The sequence below is a fragment of the Stegastes partitus genome, unplaced genomic scaffold (assembly GCF_000690725.1).
Source record: "Stegastes partitus isolate 25-593 unplaced genomic scaffold, Stegastes_partitus-1.0.2 Scaffold48, whole genome shotgun sequence".
Taxonomy (NCBI): Eukaryota; Metazoa; Chordata; class Actinopteri; family Pomacentridae; genus Stegastes; species Stegastes partitus.
In genome coordinates, this window is record NW_007577779.1 from 687368 (window position 1) to 709890 (window position 22523).

Sequence of the window (22523 nt, forward strand, 5' to 3'; positions counted from 1 at the left end):
GTAGTCGCGAGCATCCAGCCCAGTGCAGGACTCTGCTGTGAAAGTGGAGACACGCGAGGGTGGTGTATTTGCGCCAAAAAAAAAAAAAAAGAATAAAGAAATTTGAAGGAGCGGCGGCTAGGATTTAGAAATGGTGGCCTGCCGCTCCTACATGAACGTAGAGGAAACACTGAACATAATCAGGCAACATTCCCCATACATCCCCTGAATGTTAAAATGTTCTGTCCTACTTTAAAACTTATGGGAAGGTTAGAAATAATAACAATGTCCTTAAATAGTTCAGTCTTAGTTCACTTTTTATTTCACAAGAAATTTGTTTGAAATAATAAACATGAATAAAATGTTTTTTGAACATTTGATTAAAATGTTTTAATAGGAAATTTTGGGAAAGGGCATAATTCAATCTAAAGCATGATCTTTGCCTAAACTTAACGAAAAAATAGGTAAATAAGTATTAAAATAATGGTAAAACACAGACAGGTCCCCTGGGTGAAAGTCTTGTGATGTCGCCACCCTTCTAACATCCTAATCAGGCTCTTTTTGGTAAAATGATACGCCAATTGGTGCAAATGTTTGATGCCAAAGAACACCTTATTTATATCTCTCAAACATTTGCTTTAACAAAACAGCAGCATCTGACAACCTTGGAATGACAAGGGTTGAGTATGTCTACAAGCTGTCCAATAAAAAAGTCAATAGCTGTTTCCATTCACCACCTTTTTTACATGAGAGGTTGCACGCATCTTTCTGACAGTTCCATAAACAGGACATAAGGTATGCATCCATGTTCTCCATGAAGTATTGAAATACCATAAAGCAAATGAGCATGTTCCTTGTTAAGCAGTGAGTCAATGGCCAGTGTAAGATCTTTTCCAATAACCTTTTTACAAAGCTCTGCACAAAGTCACTTGACTAAATCCATGTCACAGTTATTTCAGAAATCCTAGTAACAGATAAACAAACAAAATAAAAATGTAAAAAAACAGAACAAAGCATAAAAACCTAAGACACTTGATTGGTGTTAATTAAAACAGATCTAAATTGGCATGTTTTCTTTACTAAAATTGTTGTTTGAGGTTGCTATGCTCAAACCTAGAAATCTAGCTCTCAGTTTATTCCAAGAAATGCCTGAAGGCACACATGGCACTAGACTGCTCCTGCTGGGCCATGCGATCTAAATAGAATGGATTATAAATAAAATAATTATATGAAAAGCTTGTGAAGTGAGTCAAGAAGGCAAAACTCACAAAATGACACAAAAAACCCACAAAGCACATTTATACACTTCCAAATTCTCAACAAAAGGGGTATAAAAGATATTTGTGCGAAAGTCATCCTAACACCTGTTCAATCTTATCGGAGGGCTCCAATGAACTACAGTGGCTCCATTTTGCCTAGCTGAAAGGAGATACATTTGGCTCCTTTGAAAGGAAACCCTTTACTGCAGGGAGGGAAGAAAGGCAGAGCAGCTGCCTTGCCTCACATGACGCCTGCCTCTCCCAACCCACAGATCACACCAACCCATGGATACAAAGGACATCAATTTGTGATTACAAATTTCCCCACGTTCAAAGGGGCAGTGCCCGTACCACCCATTGCTCTTCTTTAGAACTCCTCTGTCCCTGCTGCATCAGTCTGATGGCGGAGGTATCAGGGGCACCTTTGGATTGAAAAAATAATTGGTTTTGGTAAATGGATAGATGGAATTGTGTGATCAGCCAAGTTTGGGAAGCAGGGTTTGCATGCTTATCATGCTGCACAGCTGCACACTGCGGGCTTTCTTTGTTTTATGGCGCCTCGCTAAGAAAAGCCTTGATTGCTAGTGAGGCAGATTACTTTGTTTTAAACCAACAGCTCCAAATAAATAGAGTAAACGGAGAACTGTGAATTTGAAACACCAAAGCAGAGTTCATTCTTTTATCTAACCTTTGGACCACGTCAGTCCGTGCACCTCTTTCAGGATGGTCAAAGGAAGATGTGGAAATAGAAGCGTAAACATACACATCGCCTCAGGGTGCTATAGGCATGAGGCAAAAATGACTGGAATCTCTCGAATGTTGCTAAGGGGCAAATCTTTCACGTTAGGCAGCTTTCATTTCAACATGACACGCCCTCCCAGAGGCACTGTATCCTCCATCTGTTAGTACAGCACAGTTCTGCAAACAAAAAAAAAAAATCAGCAGTGCATCACATTACTGAGAAATGCGTCACTTGTAAATAGTAAGCATCTGAAGACCGTGAGCACTGTGGTGAGGAATTTGCCACAAGGGTGAGAGTGTATGAGTCTTGCTTGACGCACCTACAGTCAGCTCCTAGTGTATGAGGAGCCATATTGAAGTCGCCATCATTCACCATTGTTTTTCCCCCACCCTCAGTTATGGATGGAAACAGATGACCGGGAAATTGCACCCTGTCTGACAAATGGCAGGATGGCATCACTCCATGGGCTGCCCACCGGCAAACTGCTGCTACTGAAGGAAAGGACATGAACAAATCGCCTCCCGCTGCTCCAATTACTGAGCACGCTCATCTCACAGAGGGACTGCAGTCGACTCCACGGGAGGAGGATGGAAAAACACTAGCCTGTGTGAGGGGCATATGATGATGGGGTCAAGGGTAAGATGACATCCAATTCCAATCAGCTATCTGCCTCAATTTGTTATTTCACTATAAAGTGGGGGTCCATTAGACAGGTGACGAATACAGTGAGGACATCACTGCATAATTCAAACACTTAACTGGTAATATAGTACGAACCACTTTACATAAAAAAAAGAAGTCTGATATGATGGTGCTAAATATTCTATTCTAAAAAGAGGAGAGCCGAGGATTCTCTGCCCAGTTAGGATGTGATACTTGAGCTCTGCGATGGGGTTTGGCTATTCACGATTAGCTTGAAGTGCTCCTTAAGGGAGTGAGGGAGTTCGTAAGTTTTAAAAATAAAATCGGGAAAGCAGCGATGAGGGGTGGGGGCTCTTTGTTAGATTTAAATGCTGCACTATGTTCTCTCTGACAGGCTGGTGGTAATTTATTGCAGCAGCCATTACGGTTATTAGAAAACTCACTCAGGAAGACAAATGGCAGCCTGGCTGATCGTTGGTCTTCCGTCAGGGCTGACAAGGGAGACGTGGCACTCTTTGCTATTGACATTTTCACACCTAAAGCCAAGCTCTGCCAGCTGTATTGCAATTCAAACCCCAACTTAATGAGCTAAATCATCCCTGGCCCTAGCATACAACTTTTCTTTATTTCCCTTATAAAAAGAGGAGCGTTCTGGTCAGCAACAGGGTACAGCCTTAAGGGACGTTTCATGGGCAGATTTCTTTCTCCCCAGACTGACAGATTAGAATGAATCCTGCCATAAATAACTTCTATCACAAAGAGCCATTAAGAGAGACCGTTAGGAGTGTCTAAATGGAAGCCATTTCTTCTGTATGACTGAGAGCACAGAGGAAAGAAGGAGGAGAGGGAGGAGGTTTGAGACGAACGCACTGTGTGCCAATGTGCTTTTTCAAATTCAACATTTCTGAGGCCTGTGAGTCATATTTCACTCAGTGGCCCAGAAAGAATGACAAATGATTCCGGTTGTTTTGCAGCAATTGAATGTGAAAGGTGACATGGCTATCAGTGAGGGCTTTGGCCCCACAATAACACCTTGTTCGGTCAGACAGCCAGCTTAAAAACAAAGAAAAAAACAAGTTGAAAAGTTTAAATTCCCTGGATACTGTCAATTGTGAAATCCCAGGGGGAAACGAAAAAAAAGTTTGCCCTAAACAAGACACCACAAAGCCAGTCAAAAAAATACAAAAAACTAACTATAACTGTGGTTAGAAAAAGTCCTTGTGTAATGTACATTTATTTAAAATGATGCAAAAACTTCTGTGGCGGTTTTACAATAGAGTAACACACAGTCTTAAGTAAAATGAATACCCATCGCATATTACACGGAACCTCAGAATTTCATCTCTGTGACCCTTCACAGTCTGGCCATAGCCAAATTTTGGCCAATTAGTGTCGCTTCATAAAAGTTAATGTGCCTGGGGTCATCTGAAAAAACAAATCACGCTCAAACCACCTCACGAGGGAATCTGGCCAGCAGTTGCCAAGACCTCTCGCTCTGGAATGAAAAGTATTTAACAAACAGATTTACTGAGGGACACAGAGACAGACTGACACATTGAGAAAGTGCAGTAGTCATGCATTTGTGTCTTACTTTTCCATCAAAGCTAGCCAACACTGACCTCCATTGATCTACGTGTTTACTGGTACAAAAACATTCCAAAGAAACCAGCCATTTAGAAATGAAGCGTATGAACAACAGTGACATTTCATGCCAAATATCAATTGTCTTTGTTTAATATGGAAAGGGCTTGTACTAATACCATGCAGCAATTGTAAAGCCTGGCATTCTTACACCTACATGAATTCCTAAAAGGACACAGAGTGTTTGTTGAGTAGCTATGTCACATAAAGGGGAATGCTGGATGCATGAGGGTAATGGTGAGGATGACACTTAGCTGATAGTTCCAACAAAAGTGCAGTTTTTTGTGCATGTTTATTTATTTGTTGTAGGAAGCAATAATATGCAGCTCGTGGGCTGATTCCCTTGTGTCCGGAAGCAGCAAGACAACTGTACCAAAAAAATAATGACATTTCAAAAACAGCCAAACTCTCACCATTTGTGACTTGTAGCTCATAACAGTAGTGAGGTTTAACCGGTCACAAAAAATGATTTACTTCTATCCTCACCAGTAAGTAGAAGAATAGATGTGGGTCCACATGTTGCGAGATGTGCATTCTCCATGCACGCTTTATTGAAGATATGTATTGGTTTAGCGAAGGCCAAGGTTCAGAGCAGACTGGGGTTAACTGCCGTTTCCCTGACAGCCCCGATGAGAAAGTGATGAGCACTGTGGGAGGTCACTATGTGTCAGTCCGCCAGCTAACACTGGCTCATTGGGAACCTGGCACGCTCCATTTAACTTCACAGGGCATCCACATCCTGCATGTTTCACACACAAATACACACACATCAAGACCCTTGCAATCCCAGCCTCTCCTGTATGGCCTTGCAAGACTCCCTGCCTCCCATAGCCTTACTGGGAAGCCAGAGTCACTCTGCCTCATTAGGGTAATTGAGACAGGTCCTCCCGAGACTAAAGAGCTGCTGAATTGCTACCCACTCACGCATTTAAAAGACCACTTAATCAAGCCCTTCTGTGTGTATGTTTTATTCTCTCTCTTTCTCATCATTCCCCTCCTCCTTCTTGTCATACTTTTTTTGTTCATTCTTTTCTTTCGTTGTTCTGTGTCAGATCACTGAGTGGGATACAGTGAGGTGTCTGTGTGCCACTAATTGCCAAGAAGGAAATGATCTAGGGAGTTTCCATCTCAAAACTACAGTCCCCTGATGTTGAGAAAGCCTCTGGTCCATGAAACTGTGAATGGGTGACAGTATAGAAAAAAGTGCTGATCTGTGGGTGTTGGGAAGGAATAAGGGAGGAAGAGGGGGGGTAAGACAATGAGTGAGGGAGGAGAGGAAAATCTACCACCTCAGCGATTTTGGGGGCCGGGCTGCTCCGAGCTGACAAAGACACCCAGATTGCGGCCAGAGGTTGTCTCAGCGAGACGAGGTGTGCCAGAGCACCCATCATGTAACAAGTCAGATTTAGCAATAGTGCTGGGTCAGGTCAGACCCAGATTGAAGTCTGAGTCACAGCTGGCATCACGCTGCTCCGCTCTTCTCTTGCTCATCCATCTAAGCAAAAATGACTGAACCTTCCTCCTTACGCTTAGAAATATAGACTAGTGTGTCTTGTGTGGGGCACTTTAGTTACACGCACACACACACAAATCAAAACAGAACTGACTACTCGAAATATGCTCGAGGATCGATGGATGGTCTGTGTATTGTATTTCCTCTCAAGTCTTACGTACAAGCCTGTGGCGCAACTAGATGAGGACAAAACTGAGATGCTGTCTAACTGCTTCAATGGAATAAGACAGTGACAATGCAACATGTTCAACAGAGAAAGTGGTAAGCATGCCACTATTTGTGGACCTATTTCTTTCTCTTTATTTCTTTAAAAAAAAAAAACAGAATATATATACACACACGCACACACACACACACACACACACACACACATATTATATATATATATATATATACACATATATATGTATATGTATGTGTGTGTGTTAGTTCAATTCTCTTTTCATTTTTCTTTCTTATTTCCCCTGCCTCACTTATACACCTTCCTCCCTTCCTTCCTTGCTCTTATCAGTGACAAGCTGGAAACAGAAGCAAGATAAGGAGACGCCAAAGCCAATACAAGGTGTGGTGGTCGAACACCCAGGCAGATTAGTCATTGACATGTTTGTCAGTTAACAATGGCAAACGTGCAGCTCAAGCTGGTAAAAGGGACACAAAAACAATGAGATAAATTTCTCCTCATAACGTATTAAGGGCCCTGCAGCATTAACAACTATGCCTGCTCGTACTGTTCGTCCCCTGAGGTGCAGGACAGGACAGATTACTAAAATGGAGCTGCTGCTGCATACCCTAATCAGTTCCTGTCACTCAGTCACTCAGACAGACACACAGGCTGCATTAACACACATGCATTTAAACTCAAATACACTGGGGTCTACTTCATCACTCTCCTGCTTTTCCCAATCTGGAAAATAGAGCCCTTAATACTCGGGTACAGAGACAATTTTTGTGCACTCATTTCTGACATCATATCAGACTGCTGCCAAATATGTCAGCATAACTGACTGACTGTCTATATGGTCTTAAATGCTGTTTTGTTTTAGAGTGACTTATACATGGGAACATGGAACATTTTCAGGTGAGTTTTAACCACAACAAATAACTTTCCTTGTCTAAAACAAAAAAGAAAAACCTTCATAAAATGTGAGGCATTTTTGTTTAGTTCAGAAAATACTGTATGATTTCTTCTAGAGTGTAATTTAGTCATTTTATGCACATTACTCTTTTACAGTGTTGTTTTTGCCATAGTGCATCACAAAGCACACGTAGTTGCATACATCCGCTTTGAATGATCTTTTGCAGCCACTACGTTTTAATCGGTCTTTACTCATGATGAAGAGCTGTGTTTTGCTATCATCATTCCAAAAACAGTTTACAGTGTTGGGTAAATGTTCTCCAGCTGCAACTGTTAAAATTGCTTCAAACTAAAATTGCTGCAACTACTTACAACTTAGTCTTCACTCCTAAGGTCAAGTCTCACTCGTGGTTGACAAAATTGTACTCTCGGCAATGATGTGATTTCATTCAACAATAATTTCGTCTACTTTGTCATCTATGAATAGCACCGAAGCACCTGGCACCTCTTCTGTGGTCAGAATGTTTAACTGTAGGCTGCAGGTCAAACTATTTTTTCTTCTACAGTTTTTTGTTTGTTTGTTTGTTTTTTTGTTTTTGTTTTTTTTTATAGTAGGTGCATTTGTGAATCACATTAAATATATATATATTTAGTTCATCTTTATTAACCTCAGCTTCACTTTCCTATAAGATTTTCTTTCTTTCACATGTTTTGCAGATTATTTCTACATTTATGCTACATTCCTGTATTACAGAATTACACAATAATAATCGACTAAATGTTGGTTAAAGCAGTTATAGATTTTGCACAGAATGGTCATCAGAATCTAAAAATGTAGAAACAGAGGCTGGAAAATGTCTCTAAATTACATCCCAATAGTCTACATTATTTCCTATAGCTTCAAAGGAAGCTGGAACTATTACTGTAAAACAAAGCCAAGCCTTTGCTACTGTTTACCAAGATTATATAGAAGATACTGAATTCAAATGTAATTTTCTTTATCATGTCTGATCCCAAGGTACTATCTTTTTCATTTACAATATTAAAACAAGTTACAGTACTTATGTACACAATTCTGTAATCCATATCTCTAAAATGCAACATTAATTTGGTTTCCTTTTTCCATTATGCATTGCTAAATAAGTGCCAAGTTAAAGAGCATCTTACGGTTGTAGCTTCTCTAGCAGTGTGAAACATCATCCACATATTACTCAAATTTACAGGCCTTTGGTAGTGTTAGGAATCAGGCTGTCGCTTCTCTCACATACTGATGAACATCTGATGAATCATTGATGGCCCAGTTATAAATGCTGCTGAAGTCAACAAATAACAATATTTGTAAGATAAAATGATCAATTGCATTAAAATCTTCTGATGAATATGTTTATCATCTTAGCCATTGATTAAATATTTTAAAACTAAAGTAGCAGCTGAGATAGTGCTGTAATTGACTCCATAATTAGACAGATGTGGACTTGTGTGCAGTGAACAAGAAGAACTCATTGATTACTAACAAGCTAATCAAGCATTTTTGACAGGCAGGAAAACTTGGACGGTGGACAATATTTACTGAGGTCACTGCTATCTCTGCCTTCAGGGAGGACACGAGTCAATTTCCAAATGCAGGGAGCTATTCAAATTGCACTCCAAAGATTAAAAATGTATTAGTAAATAAGCCTATTCATTTACAAGCAGGTGTAGGATATATTATTGTTCTCTGCTTGTACGCATGCTTCATTAATAACAACTACCTTGTGTGTGCAGGTGACTCATACACCTTGATTATGTTTTATGCACTCTTTGAGAAATACAGCTCCTGGAGTTCAGAGACCTCGCTTTCTGACAAGTCCACAAAAGACAAACACGAGGAGTGTATTCTAGTCAGGCACCTGCCACTTTCAATGGCACCTAAATCAAGAGAATGGCCATGAGTCCCTTAAAATGTCGTCATTTAGAATTATTTCTGCCGTAAGAGCTTGGACACTCGAGCATGAAGTCATTCCAGGTATCTTTCCCTTTGTCTTTAAACCAGTTTACCCAATATACCATTGTACTTAAGTCTATGAGGGAGGAAAAAACTCCTTTACATTGCAACACTGAAGATTTTGTCCCTAGTTCCGCAAAGTTTTTCTCCCAGACAGCTCCCGCTGGCTCAATTAACTATTGATCAGATTTGTGGAACCGAATGTAAATAATTAACAAAAGTGGAGATAGCATCTGCAGCCCTGCAAACAACTTCAATACAGAGGCCTCTGTGTCTCTGATCAATAGGGCGTGGACAGCATGCACAGCAGCCACTGTGAGCACCTCTGCAAGGTGGCCACGGAAACAGAGAAAATCACATTTTTATCAGACATCGCAGCTGTGTCAGCAAAAACATCAAGACCACGGTAGTAATCACACGGTGGCTGTTTTATTGGAGATACCAGTGTGGGGAAAACCATCTCTCTTTGACATTTAAAGGTAATCTAATTAATTCTCTGATGTGACATCGTAATAGGTAAATGAAAGCTGTTGTTGTAGCACTGAGGTGCAATTGGACATTTTATTTTACACAGGAACTCCAAGGAGAATGATATGCTCCAGTGAAAATCTGTCATCCTATAAGCAGCTCTGAGGAAAGTGATCGCCAAGCTGTGTCCAACAAAGCCTGTGTAAGTAAAGATGTAACATACTGTACAGAGAAAAGCACAAAGCTCCTTGGGGAAGCGAGCACTGTATGGCACTGTTGGGGGGGGGATGAGAGAGGGTCTCCAGGTAACCCTATTTGAATATAAATGCCTCCCATGATCCACATCAAGGGCACCGACAGAGGTACCTCTATCTACAACTACCTCCAGCGGACGAAGCCACCGCATGTCTGTGTATTTGCGTGTACGTCTGTGCACAACTGATCACTCTGTGCAGTCATCAGCCACCGCATTATTCCAAGGTACTTTGTACAGTGCATTAATCACAGGGACCCTTGAGCGCTTCCATGGATCCAAATATTCCGACCTTGAGGTTACAAGAAAGACATTAGTCCTGATCCATTCAAAGTATTGGAGACAGGGAGGGGAGCAGAGCGAGGAGGAGGCAGAAAAGCTTTCAAGGTAATGAAATTCTGCCATAATTTAAAGGAAAAGACTTGTGGGGACAAGCCTGGGCCAGAGTAAGAAAAAAAAATTAAATTGGATTTTTTTTTCTTTTTTTCTTTTTCCCTTTTATTTTAAATTAGGCTTAAGTGCATGTGGGGGGTAGTTTTTCTTTCTCTTTTTTTTTCCAACAAAAGCATGATAACAGCATTAACGTCGAGAATGAATCGAATCATTTCCAAACCAATTAACCTTTGACAGAATGGATGAGTGGACAGGAATGAGAATGGTGCATAGCGGTGGGGAGAGAGGAGGGTGGAGGAGAGCAGGCAGCCGTGTGCTGAAACAAAGGTCTGGCGAGCTGGGGGCTAGCATTTTGGGGCTGACTGCTGCCTGAGAGTATGGCACGAAGGCTCCCACAGATTCAGACAAACGTAGACGCGCCAGTACTGCTGGCTGTCAATCTGGGTGGCAAAATGTTGATCGAAGCTGAAGCAGAACTGTGTCACTGACGTGCCTCCTGCATGAAATGGGTATTCGTGGAAACAGTGGGTGCTAAAAGGTAAGCTGGATGCAGGGGACAGGAGATGCTGAGGAACAGAAAAGGATGCCTGCGATCTCACCTCTTTCTCCCACCTCGCGTCTGTCTTGCCCAGTCTGACTGATAGTAGAAGGGGTCTGCAGTTAACCCCACTTATTCTTTATGCTGGCTCTCGCTCCCTCTTTCCCCCTATCTATCTATTTCTATTCCTCCCTTACTGGCTCACACACAGCTGCAGCCGGTCCATTAAGTTAATTAAAGGCTCCATTTTGAGCTGGAGCCCCCTAGCAAATACGAGTGCCAATCAATAGATCTCTGGCTTATTTTGTGGGAGGGAGGAGTGACAGCGCTGGTGCTGCATTCGGGGACATGATTTGTAGCCTTGGCAGACACGCCATGTCCCTCTCTGTCTTGTCCTCTGTCTCTGTCTAATTTGGTAGCCACCCTGCTCGTTCCACAATCTCCTTCTCTCTCCTCGCTGTGATGTCATCCATTACTTCACTCTCCCTTCTTTACCCCCAGCTATCCATGGCTTTTCCCATCTGTCTACAAGAAGTCACAGTCCTATGTGTCCCCTGTGCAAGTGAGTGTGTGTGTGTGTGTGTGTGTGTGTGTGTGTGTGTGTGTGTGTGTGTGTGCGCATTTGTTTTAGTCACCATCTGCACAGAAAAGCCAGCTGTGTGAGGTTGCAGCTGGGGTTGGAGGCGTGGGAGGCGGGAGTGTAGGCAGTAGTGGAGCTCGGATCAACAGAGTGTCCAGGGGGGATGACGTGAGCTTTGGGTCGAGTAAAGGAGCAACGGAACAGAAGTGGAGCGCCTCATTGTGATTCAGCAGCCTTCCAAGGATCACAAACCCAAATGAAAAGCTCAGTTTACTCAGTGGCATGCAGGATGGGAAGAGATGATCTTAGGAGGAGGTTGGTGATAAAGAGAAAGATTACAGCTGTTGGAAATCACAATCAGGCAAACAAATGTACTGTATATGAGCCCCATTTTGGTGCTGGGTCGCTTCCAACAGGACAAATAAGGTGTATTAAAGATGTAAACTGCTTTATATGGATTCACACTGTAAGTTATCTTTAAAAGCTTCTCTGATCATCCTCCATTTTCTCCAAAAATCCATTTATGGCTCTTGTCTCATACCACAGCAAGAGTGGAAGACCCACAGGCTAAACAACCATCATCAGCTTCATGCGGCGTTCATCTGCTATGAATAATGGCTCAGGGCGGCAGGCGGTGTAGCAGTTCAAGATCCGCAGACAAGCTCTCTCTACTGGGTGCCTCCATTCCAACAGTCCCTCCATTCCTGCAGTCACACCAGCAGCATGGAAGTGGCACAGCTCATCGGGCTTCTACCCAGCAGCCATTTGACAATTCTCTCCCCCCAGGGAGGCATCCCATACATGACTTGACGGTTAGCCAGTGTTGTTTGTTGGAGGCCTTTTCCTTCAACCTCCTTCGTCTACTCCTCCTTTCTCTTCTCATCTCTCATTTTTCAGTGAGAATGCCTGGTGCTTTTTCCACTTCTCTAATCTAAACTCCCTTCTTCTCTCCTCTCTCTTCTCTCAGAAAAAGCCCAGGGGGGCTTGTTCATATTCTCTCCTCTTATTGTGTTTCATCTTTTTCCTTATGACACAGAACTATCCCCCTAGAGTCTCCAGCTTTCAGCCAGGGAGCTGTAGAAAACGCATGGTTAACCCCATTTTATTCTGTCTATTCAAAGGTTCCCCGACAAAGCGTCAGCGCTCACAGCAGATAAGGAATCATTGCCACAGAGTTGAAGAGAAGGTATGGTATGCATTCAGCAGAATCAAGGAGAAGGTCCTTTTCTGCATGAGTGTGGCATTCGAACGGAGGAGCAATTTTAAGCAAGATGTTGCAACATATTGTGCATCTTACAAAACAATGGAGGACCTCATTTACCATGGCATGTCTCTGAAACAGCTGCTGTGAAAGAGATTGTCTGCTGTACCTTTAGCTGGAGAAAGTGTCTGTTCTTAGATGGGAGACTTTAAGCTTTTGAATTTCTGTATATAACTTCAGGATATAATTTTAGCACAATAATACAGCAAGGCATTTTGAATCATATACCTGAGTCTATGATGTAATAAAAAACTGAATTTAGGAATGGAACATTTTATATACAGTGGTATTATATACGGCTGGCTCATATACATACTTAGTGTTAAAGACCCCCACTGATGAAAATCAAGTTTTTAACTTGTTAACATGTGCATGTGATGCTTTTTATAAGCTGGAAGACGCATGAGCAAAATACACAGTCAACACCATGACTGAGCATTTTAATCTTGAAAGGGTACCAATCATCTCAAAAAAACAGATTTAGACTTCCAAAGTTTCATACGTAACAAATCTAAGGAACAAATCCTGGCAACTTGTGACACTAGGACTTTCTGTACCATCATTCTTTAAACATGTATAGCCAAATCATGTACTACAGCTTTCCATTGCAAAGCATAGTAGCAGTTTTACAGTGTTTGAGCAAAGTCATAGATGAGCTGGTGTGCTCCACCTGCAGCGAGTGGGGCGGAGTGCATGGGGAGAAAGGCGAGGACTTCATAGATCACATTCTAGAAGAGGCAAGTGTGCAGAGTTACAAATAAGCCATTTTAAATGTCTAAACATGCAACTTTGAAACACAGAGATGAGTTGACCAGACAGGTACTTTAAAGCAAATGACAAATTAGTTGAGAGCAAAATTGCTTTGAATTGACTCCACTCCAAAATGATGCACCCATGTCATGTAATACAGCTGCCAGAAGAAGCATAAGGTGTGACACATAAAATTTAAATGGGTAGATGGGGGAAAGGAGTGGAGGAGAGAAATAAGGCTACTTCCCATTGGTGCTTCTGCAATGGCCTCATCTCTCTTTCAACCCAATCTTTTGCTCTCTTTCTTTCTCGGTCTTTTACTTGTATCAAGCACACACTCTCGCTGCATTTCTCAAGCACGTGCACCCTCATCCTCGGTCACCCTAACCACCTCATTTCTCCAGTCCTCCCTCCTCTCCAACTCTCACTCTGTGCGTAATTCAATCATCCCAAGGAGATGGATATCCGTCCCCTAGGAGCGCTTACATTCTCCATTTCCTAAAGCGCTTGATCAGATTAATTGATTGTCCTCCCCCCATCCCTCCTCCCCCATCTCTGCGCCCCCTTCTGCCGACTGAAGCCAGTGTGGTGGTGGAGGGTGTGCAGAAATCAGGTTTGCATTGATATTTTTATAAAATGGCTTTTTCCTTTTGCCCCCAGACAGGCCCCCGTAAAAGGACAAAGGGGGATAGATAAAGTATATGAGTCAGGAGAAAGGGGGGGTGATTGGCGACATGAATGGGTGGGTGCCTGCAGAAACAGACAGGCAGAATTTATAAAGAGGACAAAACAACAACCTGGAGCATACAGGAGACACGGAACTGAACAGGAGATCAAGGGACAAGATAAAGCAGATAGGCGATCAATGCAGTGATATAAACAAGACTGTTTAGGAGGTGGATAGTACATGTGGGGTGAATGTGCGCGCATGCATCTGTGTATCATCATGTTTGGCTGCAAGCCTGCAGAGCACAGCAGAGGGTAGAGATGGGAGAGTCGAACCAAGCCCCACAGGGAACACAGGAAGACCTCAACTCATCCATTATAACTGAGAGCCAAGCGGCTGCCATGTCTCCTGATTGCTGAGTCCCTGCGGAGCTCACTCTCTCCCCCTCTCCCTCTGTTTCTCTCCCTCTTTCTCCCCCTCTCCCTCTCTATCTCTATCTCTCTCTTTTTGGCATCGGGGATGGCGGTAGATTACGGTGCTGTTCCAGGCCTTTGGCTTCTATGTTGTGGCAGGGGCCAAACACATGCACTAACTATACACGCACACTTACACACACACACACATACACACACACACACACACACACACACACACAAAACACATAAACACACAGGCCCACAAATACACATAGACAGGGATAGTAACTTGCTCCACTCTCTCTTATCTACCTGCCGCACATGTTCCCCATACGTGTAAAGCTTTTACCTGAGCGCCCCATTACAGCTGAGGCTTTTACCTCTGGAGAGCCAAATTACCTTTCAGATACAACCTTCCCTTTTTCAACTTGCCCTTGACATTTAGTTCGCTTGCATTTCCCCTGTACATATAGACTCAAACGCACATTATGAGAGCTGCGCATACACCAGCACACACACAGCCACACATACATTCACAAAGTTGCATCTTTGCTGGCTCATGCTCTTTTTTTGTTTTTATCATTCACACACGTTTCGTCATTTTATATTTAGTTATTTATTAGGGCGGCTGTGGCTCAGGTGGTTGTCGTCCAATCGCAAGGTTGGCGGTTCGCTCCCAATTGCAGGCAGCACCTTGCATGGCAGCTCTGTAGCCACTGGTGTATGAATGTGTGTGTGAATGGGTGAATGAGAAACATTGTGAAGCGCTTTGGATAAAAGCACTATAAAAGTGACCATTTACCATTTATATTGGCAACAATGCTTGCACAACACAGCACAGCATTTAAGCAGGCTCATACTATAAACACAGAGTAGAACATGTTCTTTTAGGTTGCAAAGGATTTCATACTCAGCAATAACAGGTAAGGCTCTCTTTATATTAATTTTTTTAGGCATTCACTGTATAACAAAAGTTATAATAACTCTATTAGAAATTGATGTTTCCTCTTCCAACAATAAATTATGTAGTTTAATTTATTTTAAACCATTCCCCATTAAATGAATCGGTGGGTATCTGCTGATTCCAGTGAGAACAAACACCCCAATCTGCACTTATATGCAAGTTACATGCAAGACTGCTCACACAAGCCAATTCTATACTGCCTGCCCAGTGTGGAGTGGAGGAGAGTTTTATTTATTGAGTGGCTCTTAAAGAAGGCATTTAGCGAGTGAAAGTGACTGAGACATTTTTCAGCAGTACTTCAACAGCTAAAAGTAAGGCATGAGTGAATGTCGGCATTCATGACTCACAGGTAACAATGAAGTTTCAGAAACTTCAAAATACGTGCGGTGTCTCTGCTCAGTGTGTTCAGTTGTTCCAGTGTTTGCTGAGAAATTTCAACAAGTATTTGATAAGCTGATATAGTGGCAGAGTACGGCCTACTGCGTCGAACAGTAGATGACTGTCTTATCTAAAACTTTAAAATATCACTTGTTGGATTGGTAATAGGGGCTGCATGGGGGCTCAGTGGCTAGCACTGTCTCACCTCACAGCTAGAAGATCCCCGGTTAGAGTCCTGGTTAGGACGCCCAGGATCTTTCTGTGTAGAGTCTCCATGTTCTCCCTGTGCTGTGTGGGTTCTCTCTGGGTTCTCCAGCTTCCTCCCACACAGTCCAAAAACATGTTGTGGTTAATTGGTGATTCTAAAATTGTCTGTAGGTGTGAATGTGAGTGTGTTTGGTTGTCTGTCTATAAGTTTGACCCTGCGATAGACTGGCGATAGATAGGCTCCAGCGACCCTAGTGAGGATTAAGCAACGTATAGATAATGGATAGATGGATGGGTTGGTAATTACTTGCCCCCCCCCCCAAAAAAAAAACCTAAAAAAAAAAAAAAAGAAAAATTGAATAAAAAGGTTGCCAGTGAAAATGTGGAAAAGATAAAAATGTTAAAGATAAAATCCTTTATAAGATAAAACATACACAATAATGTGATCACAAGCTTCATTTCAGTCTAATATCGCAGAACCAGCCTGGGAATAGTACCTTCCATTGCTCCAATGTGCAGCTGTGACTAAACAGTTCTACTGGTTGCACCCCAGATTTAGCAGGTCTGCCTGAATGTGTCTATCTAGATAAAATCACTCCATTTCCACTTAGGTAAACTTGTCATTACAACACCTTACACCATGGTCAATGAAAATTCTATGGCTAACTGGCATGCATTATTTTCGTGTATACACACACGTAGTTCGGCGAGTTAAATCACTATTATATCACGCCACTCTGGCGACTTGCTTTCAATGGCTTTCAACAGCGCTCTGACACTTGTATAAAATAGTCCCAATTTTTAGCAAGTTCTATTACTTAAAGAAATATTTTGTGTGTTTGCGCGCTGTGTGAGACCATGGTATAAGCAGAGAAACATTACTCCGCTTCACGTCGTGGTGTTTTAGACTCCGCAGCGTGCATTCAAACCGTATAATGCACGGCTCCTCGTTGTTTAATCCTTACTTATTCTGCTCTGTTCTAACTATTTTTGACTTCACACCTGTCTGACTTTGGAGGACTGGGGGAAGTAAGTGAGACTCGAGGCCTCTCTGTGACGAGCCACCGAGTATGTGAGGTGTTTAGGTAACATTGGTAAATTGTAACATCTACCAATAGTCTGCAGCCTGGGCCATACTCTCGCTCTCTGTAAACTGCACAAGTTTCTGCACGCACACTGGTCACGCCACAACACCAACCACAAGTAAACTGTCAACACGTGGGAAACACTGGAACATAGTAGAACATCCAACATTATACAATGCATCTTTTGCAAAAAGTGGAACCACAGCACGGCTGCAACGTTTAAAAAAAGAAGTACAATGTTTACGAGAAAACCTGAGTTATGTCTTGCAATGTTTTGTTGTAAAGCAACTTCAAACCATAGAAATGAGAAATTATGAATTATAATAAAATTGACCACTGCTTACAATATAGCCAAGGAAGAGCTACTTTTAATGACTTTAAGTCCCAGATCAGCCTCATGAAAAAGACTCAACATACTGTGCTAAAAAATGACCAGTGTGTATCAGAACTGACAAAAAAGGTGGGGCTTAAAATCTATCATTCCTCGCAAAAGTTAAGCTGAAAAATTCTGGGTGCAGTGAAATGAAAAGTCATGCGCACCAGTGCAACCAATGTAAAAGGTTAGTCTGGAGCTCTGCTCTAAGTAACAATAGTGAGAAAACCAAATATTTCCTCAGTAAGTTAGAACAAAACTCATTTTCTGCCAGAATATGAACTCGTGCGACTGCCTGCAGCCCAGTACTGGACTACTACAGTGTAAAAGTACAAATGGTAATATCATGTAGTCGATGATTCATTGAGAGACCAGAACCACATGCTGCTCTCCCTGCTGCTCGGAACGGGGTATAACCATATAAGTGGAGAGAAGGAAAAGGGAACTAGCGCACCTGTACAGAGGAGAGGCTGATATTGATTGGACAGACTTGTTTAGCCAAATATGAGGCCTGTTTGTCTATTTCATGGTCAATTTGAGCTGTGAGTTGCATTGGCTGTTTGCTGCTTCGCAAAGGCAAACATGTACAGACAGCATCTTTGTAGGAGGGAACCTGAACTCCTGACCTGAATACACACACTCATCGACAGACAGTTATAGCGATGCACATGTACATTACACACACGTACGTGTATAAACACAAACACACGCATGTGAACAAGCTCTGTATACTGAGCCCACAACTAAATCAACACACCATTTATTTTTCTTTCCGAAAGACTCTCTCTTTCTTACTTTCCCCAGACTTTTTATTTGCTAGGGGGCTGAGCTCTCAGACTGGGATTGATCCTGAGCCGCCGTCTTGAACCTGTGCCCCGAGGGCAGCTGAGTGCAAACATGCAGCAGCCCCTCTCCACTTACTCTGATCGCAGCAACACGTTCTGTTACACTATACCCACATATACGACCACACAACAGATGCACATGGCAATTGCCGACCATTTCAACCTGGACTGCTTTCAACAAACAGAAGGCTGACTAACACCAGTCATATAGAAAAAAAAAAATCTATCTCATCCATTAAAAAGAGAAAGGGCTTTATAAAAGCCACTCAACAAACACTTGTTCACAGTCAAAGTGCAAACCTTAAGATGCACAATTTGAGTAATAAACTCTTCCTTTACTTAGGATTTTAAAAATGACAAGCCTGTGTATAAGTATTGGAATAAAATCACTAGGCATAACAGCAGCACTGGATATGACAGCAACAATTTCATACACCACATCCCATTTGCTGAGTGCTTTTCATGGGCAGAGCACAAAAGAAATCCATTATTTTTTGCAAATGCAAAGATTCATTTGAACATTTTACATAAATAATTCATACAAAGAGGGATGCTTTTACAGTGTTTTCACCTGAAGACAGACAGCTAACTAGTGAGAATGCTCACTCACCCACCTGCCTTTCCTTCTCTCTTTGAAGTAAGGAGGGAAAAAAGAGGGAGAGGGCATAATTTGCTTGATTCATTTATCATTGCTTACTACGAATAAATGCCATTAAGAATAGTTGCTGCATGGCGGTTGTGAAGTTCTGGAATAGCTGGCAGCATAGTGGGAGCCGAAATAAAGCAACATGGTGATTAGAAAAATGCATCCATCACACACACACACACACACACACACACACACACACACACACACACACACACACACCTACACACACACACACACTCACACACACTCACACACACACACACACACACACACACACACTCTACCAGTCAGGAGCCTAATGGCTCTGTGGGGTTTTGAAATACACACATAAAGTACACACACAAATACATACACAATTACTCGCTGTGTTTTTCTGCGACTGCCCTGAGTTCCTATAGAGTTTGTGATTGATGGGTTCTGTGACTGGTGCTGTGAGACAGGTGGAACCTTCAAGTCAGCTAATCTACACTGCCTCCTACAGGATAACAGCCCACATTGGACCTGTGAATGTGTGACAAACTGTCATCATCACCTTACCCAAGTCGATAATGACGACGATAAATGGTGTTTGCATAGCACTTATCAAGTCTTCAGATTCAACCGCTGCATCTACTTGACAGCAAGGATGGTTTTGAACAGGAGACGATGTACAAAAACTACTGTATCTCAAAGCTGCATGCAATTGTAAATAAAAATTTCCTGAATGTTCCCTGACAGAAAGTTTCTTCATGGGCTGATTGATGTTTTTTTTTTTCCTTTGCAAGATTTTAATTAGGTCTCATTAACTTTGCATTTGCTCCCAAAGGTTATTTAGGATTACTGAGAGTCCCTACCACGTCCCCATTCTGACATACAGCATTCCCTGATGGCACATCCTGCACCACAGCTTTTTTGTCAGTAGACTGTGAAAACCATACCCATCAGTCATTTCTGACCAGAGGGCAGTGACCCTACCTTCCAAGCAATCCTGTTGCCTTTGGTGTCATGGGACAGTGCAATCGGAAACTCTCCACGCTCATAGAGCTTTCGAAAGGTGGTTGGTTTGGAAGGGCGTTCCCGAAAAGCCCCTGCTGCAGGCGGACCCACCACCTGGTCAGGCACAGGAAAAAAAAAAAAAAGGCAATTAAGAGAAACGAGCACAATAGAGAAATTAACAGAGTGAGACATGCATTGTGAGGGAGAGTGTTGTTTTATGAAATCAGAATTGACTGTGTTTTCTGCTACAAGAATAGAATCACTCTCGCTGCCTTTTCTTTACAGTAATTTGGGTAGACACGTGTGCCTGCTCCTCAGCTCCTCTAAGGAAGGCCAAACACAGACAGTGTGCGCTTGTGTGTGTATGTGTGTGTATATGTGTGTGTGTGTTGGCCCTGTAGCCAGAGGCATTGCCAGAGGCATTGTTAGGATCATCTTTTCTCTGCCTCCATATTGGATATGTGCTATTACTGTGCTACTGAAAGCCAATGGGACTCCTATCACATCAGCCACAGTGTCTGCTATTGTTCTGGGGCCATTGATGGCGGCACCCATTCAGCAGATGTAAGTAAATGCAACACATTAAAAAGGAGCGCAAGAGAATATTTTAAGATTAGAAAAAAATAATAATTTAAATACAACTGTCTTCTATGGATGGAAAACAAATTGACATTGCTATTCAATTAAAAAAAAAACTTGCTATCAACAAGGAATTATAAGATGACATTGAAAAAATTATTGATTATTTAGGAGTGTAAAAAAACAAAACAAATAGCAGATGCAAAGAAACTATCAATCATCAAAGGTACTGAAATTGAGAGAGAAGAGTGAACTCCCATGCACTATGTTTTTACTTGCACTAAACTTAATTGGAAATATGTTTCAGGCCACCAAGACACATATGACTTCTCAGACGGAGATATAAGCATCAGTAGCCAAGATGGGAGAGGCTGTGCATGCAACAGCTTATGTCGGGGTTTTTCACCAGTAAATGTTTTATGTCGAATGGCAAAGAGAACTGTTGAACAAAGCCTATATTAAATCTCATCTAGAGTTCACCAGAATGCATGTGTGAGACTCTGAGATCAATTGACTAAACACAATGGTTGGCAGACAGCAAGACTACACATTACAACAGACACACCACCCTCTTATGTGAAGCATGGTGGTGGCAGCATCATGATATGGGGATGCTTCTCTTCAGCAGGTCCTGGTATATTTGTAAAGAGAGAGGGTAAAATTTAAGCATAAAGCATAGGAAAATCCTGGAGGACAACCTGATGCAGTTTGCAAGAGAACTGCGACTTGGAAGAAGACCTGCTATCTGGCAACAGTGAATGCTCTGGAGTGGCAGAGTGAGAGCCCAGACCTCAGTCTAATGGAGAATTTGTTACTGGACCTAAAAGAAAGGCTGTTCAGTCAGGATCTCTGTGTAACATGACAGAGATTGAGCAGTTTTGCAAAGAACAACGGGGTAAAATTGCAGCGTCTAGATGTGCAAGGTTGATTAAGACCTATCCACACAGGCTTAATGCTGTAATTGCAGCCAAAGGTGCATCCACGAAACACTGACTTCAAGGAGATTAACACTTACGCAGTCACCTATTTTACACTTTGTATTTTTAATTAACTGTCATTACGTTTGGAAAATCAGTTCTCATTACGACATAAAATAATCTTTTTTGTAAATTGTTGTTAATAAATCCAAATCAAATTCACCATGATTCAGTGTTGAAAAGCAATAAAAGGGGACAACTTCCAAAGGGGGAGATACTGTTCATAAACACTGTAGCAGATTGTTAGGTGGTGACATTTTACTGAAGCTATTTGGACCTTTACATAGCTTCACTTTGCTGCTTAATATGATGCTGTGACTTATTAGTTTTGATATGCAGTAATCCTATGTGTTGGTCACTAAAGTTTATCCACTAATGACAAATTTTCTCTATTTTCTAAATTTATATCTTAATCTTATTTGCTATTTCTAACACTACATTGCTAAATGTAGCTGCTTTCATAGTTATACCGTTTTTGTTTTGGGGGGGTTTACGGTGACATATCTGCACATAGGTTTACACACTGTTTTCATCATCCCTTTGTTTATACATAAATAATCTCCCTCTCATCCCCATTTGGTCGGGGTGGTGTGCTTCTCAAGCCTTTATCAGAGGCCTGAACTCATATACTGCCACTGCCGACTTCTGCACCTCGTCAACCACCACTATGTCTGGTTGATTAGACCAGCAGCAGATAAAGGTCTAAGGACGTCTGTCTTCTCTTACCCAGGAACAAACCCTTCTACACACTGGTCTACAAGACACTGTAGGTGTGCATGAACCTTTACAGTCAAGATTTGCTTCGCTGAAAATATTAGAGCCTTGCAACAGCATGTTGTAGTGGACAACTGACAGAATGTTGCAGCTAGTCTTTTCCCTGTCTGCATCCCCCATGTGCATTCCCTGCCATCTGTGTCACACTGCCACATGACTGGCAGATGTGTTGCTGTCATTAATCCTCAGATTACCACCCATTGAGAAACAGATTTTTTTGCCACAGCAGCCCGCAAGGAGAGCAGAGTGAGATGGGGATGTGTTATCTTTGGCAGGACTGCCTAAGAGTGGTGTCCAACTTCTGAGATTTTAAAGAGGTTGGAGGCTATTACTATAACACTACTTAACGGTAGTTTAGTTTCTCATGTCATTTATTACATCATTCACTAGCATTGCTTGTTTGTTACATAATTCAAAAACAATCTAGATTTTAAGTCTACAACCGCAAATGTATCTCGAAAAAAACGGCAACAAGAAATGATGTAACATGGATCAAAGTTGGAGCTACATGTGCGGGGTTGGTGTAGCTGGTGCCAGCAGACTTAAGAGAAACAAG

The 22523-nt window shown here is 42.0% G+C and overlaps 1 protein-coding gene across 1 annotated transcript in view; it reads right to left on the minus strand.

Moving 5' to 3' along the window:
• The window catches only part of pacrg (PARK2 co-regulated), a 173220-nt gene that overhangs the window by 127126 nt on the left and 23571 nt on the right, over positions 1-22523 (minus strand). The window contains exon 2 of the mRNA XM_008306857.1: positions 19617-19751. Coding sequence (XP_008305079.1) covers positions 19617-19751 — 135 coding nt within the window. The remainder of the gene's footprint in view (positions 1-19616; positions 19752-22523) is intronic.